We start from the raw sequence: 5,775 nt of genomic DNA on the forward strand, positions 1-5,775 counted from the left end.
TAAATCTTAAAGAGCAAGAAATTAAATGGCCGAAACTTAGAACGCAAGAAATGTAAATTGTAGAATCTTAAAGTGCAAGAAATGTAAATGGCTTGAATTGTAAAGGGAATTGGGAATTGGATTTGCATAAATTAAACAAGGAAAAGTAAAATTCAACAAACAAAAGAGTAGAAGATAACTTGAATTGAATCAGATCTAAAACGGAATTGTAAATGGGCTTGAAAAGCATTAAACAGAGAATCGAAAATGGGAATCTAGATCTCAGGACTCAAGAGACTAGATAACCAAGTCTAGATCTCAATGCCTTCCTAGATCCAACAAGAGCAATTGCAAAGGAAATGTAAATTGCAGAGAAAGTAGAAGAAGAAGCAATTATCAGAAACTGAAATTCAATTGTGCAGTAAAATTAAACAAGATCCCAAGGTGAGATTGAAACAGAATTTCTTCAATTCTCCACCCAAGATCCGAAGCAAGAAAAGTAAAGAGTAATCAAGTAAGAACAAGGAGGAAGAGAGATCAATTCTCCTCCCCAAATTCTCTTGAATTATAACAACAATGCCAAAATGTAAAAGTGAGCTCTCTACAAACTGCAAAATCCAAAACCGAAAAGAAAGCTCTCTAGAAACTTAAATCTTCATCTATTTATACACTTTCTCCTTTCTTTACATGACAGTTTACCGACTCAACCCATCATTTCTACCGGAAAATGGGACTACATATCAGACATTTTCAGCTGGAGCTGAGCGAGGATCGGATTCTGAGACTCGAAACAACTCGGCACTTGCATCGGTGAAATAACGTATAATAGACCTGGAAATCAATGCTTTCTGGCCCCTCACTTCCGGCTTGATTAAGAGGTTGAGGGCGCCTCCCCTCTCTCTGGAGTTCGCCGCTTTCTTCCTGTGAGTGAATCCTATCTCTTCCATATGTGAAATTTTCCTTTCAAGCAACACCGATGCAGCGGGAAACTACCCCGTAAGAACATTGTAAAGTCCAAACTCCTTTACAAAAAGGAGACCATCCAATAAGTGCCATAGGACTGGTTGAGAAAGAAGATGCCGGCCGATACAGAAAATAGAGGACTGTTAGCAGAAGCAGTTTTATCGCATTTCTCGTCTCTCGCTTAGCTCTGTGTCCTCGCCGCTGTTGGAGTAAAGGCATGCCCTGGGCCAAGAAAAGTAGTCCTTTCATTGGCTAACGGGATTACGCTTAATGGTACTTAATGGGATAGACCGATCATCGCTTTCTTCCTTCTACTAGTTCTGGAGTCAAGCTAGCAAACAATTTATTAGATATAGGTCAATCACGGATTCAAGCTATAGCAAACAAGACTGATAGTCTATCCTCAGCAGCTGAGCTTCGCTATACTATAAACTCAACTCAAAGACAGAAATTAGCATATAATGAAAGATGGATTATAAGTACGGTGAAACCTGTATCCCAATTGTTAAATCAAAAACATAAGGTAGTTTACTTACTTAGTGCTTGCGCTCGAACGATAACATTCCTTTTCTCTCAACATCATCAGGCACCTCTTCCCTCCGCCGGAATCAGAACCGTTGATTCTTTCTTGGTTCATCACGCCCGTCGATCTTGCCGGAGATTGAAGAAGAAAGAATGAAAGACGGCGGTGCGGTAGGGTTCTAGAGAGAGAGAATGGCGTCGCCGGCGAAGATGCAGGAGCAAGTATTGGAGATCAACTTGATCTCAGCACAAGGACTGCAGCCACCTTCGTCTCCACGGCAGAGGCTCCAAACCTACGCCCTCACATGGATCGACCCCTCCACCAAGCTCCGAACCCGAGTTGACAACGTTGGCGGCCACAACCCTACCTGGAACGACAAGTTCCTCGCCAGCGACACCTCCGGAATCTCCGTCGCCATCTACGCCGTCGGCACCTTCCGCCTAATCGGCACCGTCAGGTTCCTCATCAGCAACATCCTCTCCTCTCCCGCCGACCCCGACGCCGCCAGAACACCCTGCTTCAGCGCCGTCCAGATTCTCCGGTCGTCGGGGAGGTTCCACGACGTCATGAACATCGGCGCCATGGTCGTGGAAGCCTCCGACTTCCCGGCGCTGCACAAGATCTCGGCGATAGGGTACCGCGACCTCATGGGAATGAAGATAAAGCACCACCGGAGGAAGCGAAACCGAAGCCCGCGGCGGCGGCGTTGAAGGAGTGGAACGGGGTGAGGGAATTGGCGGGAAACAAAGGATTAACGGCTTCGGGATTCTTGTGCTGCTTGGTGGCCCGCAGAAGTATCCAACTCACTCCCACTAACCCTGCCATGGAAAGGTAAACCAACAATAAAGCTACAACCCTCTCTCAGCACAGCCTAGGAAACCTCTTATCCTCTACCTTACCTCGACAAAAAAATCTATTGGTGGATTATTGTCTCGGGAGGTAGATGGAGTGGAATAGGGCTACTCCACCTGACTCACGGTCGCTCCACGGGAAAGCACCACTAGGAGACGAAGCAAGCCGAGGCTTTCGAGGCAAATATCGCCATTACACGGTAGTAGGGAAACCGGTCCTTGTAAGCAGCACTAGAGAGGGGATAGAGACTCGAGACTTCAAACTAATTTTTACTCAAACTTTTTACATCAGCAACCCCATTCTTGCTGCTAACAATGTTTGAGCTAAAGTTTGGGGTCAAACTTTTGCTCAAACGTTGGCCCCCTTATGCACACTCATGGCGCCAACGTTTGCCAAAAAGTTTGAGGCAAACGTTGGTGCAAACTTTTTCTCTCCAGGGTGTTGATTTGTGATGCCAACGTTTGCCAAAAAGTTTGAGGCAAACGTTGGCTCAAGCTTTTCTCCCAAAAGTTTGAGCTAAAGTTTGAGGGAAATTTTTGCTCAAGCTTTTTGTTCCCTGGTGTGTTTTCACTTATCCGAAAGTTTGAGCTAAAGTTTGAGGCAAACTTTTGCTCAAACTTTTTTGTTCTCTCTTGCTCCTAGCCATTCCTTCTTGCTTCAACCTTTCTCCAAGCTTTCTTCACCCATCATCAAACAACCAAACACATCAAAGCTATGCTCAAAATCATGAGTTTGTCATTCTTTCATAATATGTGGCAATTATAGCATAAATCCCCATAAAATTACATTAATTCATCTATGGTTGATTAAATCAAAGGAAACATGAAAATCTACCCAATTGGCTTGCTTGTGGCTCAAGAAAGTGCATAAATCAATTGAAAACAAAAGAAAAAGGCTAGTGAAACTAGGCTAAGATGACTTGTCATCACAACACCAAACTTAAAGCATGCTTGTCCCCAAGCAAGAAAGGAATTATGCTCGAAGGTTCTTTCAATCAGAATGGATTTAAAAAATTACATGTACTATCCTGTGAGTGAAGTGATCAAGTGACAGTGGGGTAAACTCTAAATCATGTGCTCATGCAAGGGCCTCAGTGCTTACTAGTCCCTACATCTTGGATGTCTTAGGTCTTAGGATTTTCATCCAAATGGTATCATGGAGGTCTCTTTATATGTAATCACCTTGAAGCAGCTTATGGTTTCTTTGCTTTGGCCTTGACTCTAAGTGTCATGTCTCAAAGCGGCTCTTTAGATAAGCTTTCAATCAATACTCCTAAACCAGTTGGTTTTAAGGTATTAGGTGTTAAAGCACCCCTAAGGATTTACTTGCTCAAGCCTCTTTCTTTGACACAATTCGACCACAAGCATTTACTAGGATAACAACTCTTTGAGTTTTTGTTTCTTCTTTCTTTTTTGCCTAGTAATTGATGCTCAGAGCCTTGGGCCATGTTCTTTTTGTTTTTGTATTTTCTTTATTTTCTTTTGTTTTGTTTGCTGCTTCTTGGATCAATAAATTTTTTAGAATCTCCACAATACTTCTTTGAACTTCATGTCCTGCCTATGAGCTCCCATGCAAGTTTTTATAAGCATGCAACCTCAATACATGATTATACAACTAGAACCACCACTTCTCCTAATCTTCTGCTTGCCTCAAAATTGTTCAATTCCTCAATCCTTCTTTTCAAAGAACTTTCATGTGATGCATTTTTGAAATATTGAGTGCAAACAAGTGTGAAAAGTGTAGTGTTGTGAGTAATCAAGCATCTTAATTATTAACTTACAGAAAAGCTATACTATGCAGACAAGCAGGGGTATTATATCACTTTCAATCATAGCAGTATCTGATATAGAACAATCACTGAACAATACAGCCTTTTGGAATCTACTTGCTCCTCTCAAGTTTTCTGATTGAGGCTTCTTGCTCTCTACTTGTTGCTTCTTGATCTTGTCTTGCCATCTCTTGAATTTTCATGAAATACTCCATCATTACCTCTAGACTAGAGATTCTTTGAGAGCCTAGATTTGGTTGTGGCTGTATAAAATGAGATGGTTGTTGAAAGTTGTTTCGGGAAAATTGTGAGGTGTGATGAGGTTGGAATGGTGGGTGTTGTGGTGGTGCGTAATAGTTGTTGTTGGTATGGTGACATTTTTGCAGGTTTGGGAAATTGGGGTTGTTGTAGTTGAAGTCCCTTTGTCCTTGATTTTGATGCTCACTTCTTCTCCAGTTGGAATGAGTTCTCCAGGGTGGGTTGTACACATCACCTTGAGACTTGTGTTGGGACATACTTGCGGTATTGTTTGGATAGTGTAATCGCTCATAACTTTGTTGCTCATGGTCAATTACTCCAAAACCTTGTTCATGTTGATTCCAACCATGTGAATTTTGAATTAGATTGTATGCATTTACTACGGCAGTTCGTAGCTCATTGATTTTTCTGACAATCATCTTTAGTTGTTGCAGAGTCTGTTGATGCATCTGCTTGTTTTGGTTTATGACTGCACTGACACCTTCAATTTCCACCACTCCCTTCTCTTGTGTGAATGGTTGAACTTCTGCCTCTGGTTTACCAATTCCATGAGGTGGTTTCAACTTGGCTAGGAGTTCACTCATTAGTTCTTCCCATCCGATGATGTTTCCTTGTGGGAAAGTTTCAAACCATTGAGCCACATCGTTCATGGTGATGAGTGGACGCTTCATTTCATGGGTTGCATTGTCATCTGGGGTTGGGACACTGCTCCCATACTGACTGGGATTCGTTGGATTTTTCTCCATGATCTGCACAGTCACAGATAGTCCAAATGAAGATTGAATACATTCATGCCCAAAATATGGTTAAAAGATTTGTTGACACAATGTTTCAAATAGTTCATGGACTTGAAAGATTAGTAGATGAAAATTGCTTCTCTCGCATAATCAACAAGCAAAAGCACAAGAATCACACAAGCCAGAGGAACTAAGAAAAACTTCACTCTATTGCTAAAGTGACATTTTAGTTAGCTTAAGCAAAAATTCAAACAGTTAGTGTGTCAATCAAAAATTAGAGAAACAAAAAGTAAAAATGCTAGATCTAGATCACCACCTCACTTAATCATTGTCAATCTAATCAATCCCCGGCAACGGTGCCAAAAACTTGATGTGCGGAAAACGATCCGACGAAGAGTAGAAGATAACTTGAATTGAATCAGATCTAAAACGGAATTGTAAATGGGCTTGAAAAGCATTAAACAGAGAATCGAAAATGGGAATCCAGATCTCAGGACTCAAGAGACTAGATAACCAAGTCTAGATCTCAATGGCTTCCTAGATCCAACAAGACCAATTGCAAAGGAAATGTAAATTGCAGAGAAAGTAGAAGAAGAAACAATTATCAGAAACTGAAATTCAATTGTGCAGTAAAATTAAACAAGATCCCAAGGTGAGATTGAAACAGAATTTCTTCAATTCTCCACCCAAGATCC

General features: G+C 41.6%; 1 protein-coding gene across 1 annotated transcript; it reads left to right on the top strand.

The window, feature by feature from the left end:
- Window positions 1,593-2,355, top strand: LOC107637788. The gene has a single exon (XM_016341105.2). It carries the CDS (start codon window positions 1,657-1,659, stop codon window positions 2,173-2,175), a length of 519 nt encoding a protein of 172 aa, XP_016196591.1. The 5' UTR covers window positions 1,593-1,656; the 3' UTR covers window positions 2,176-2,355.

This window comes from Arachis ipaensis, chromosome B04, assembly GCF_000816755.2.
Source record: "Arachis ipaensis cultivar K30076 chromosome B04, Araip1.1, whole genome shotgun sequence".
NCBI lineage: Eukaryota > Viridiplantae > Streptophyta > Magnoliopsida > Fabales > Fabaceae > Arachis > Arachis ipaensis.

Excerpts from the sequence above, each read along its gene's own strand:
- LOC107637788 (XM_016341105.2), top strand. The coding sequence starts at position 1,657 with ATGGCGTCGCCGGCGAAGATGCAGGAGCAAGTATTGGAGATCAACTTG.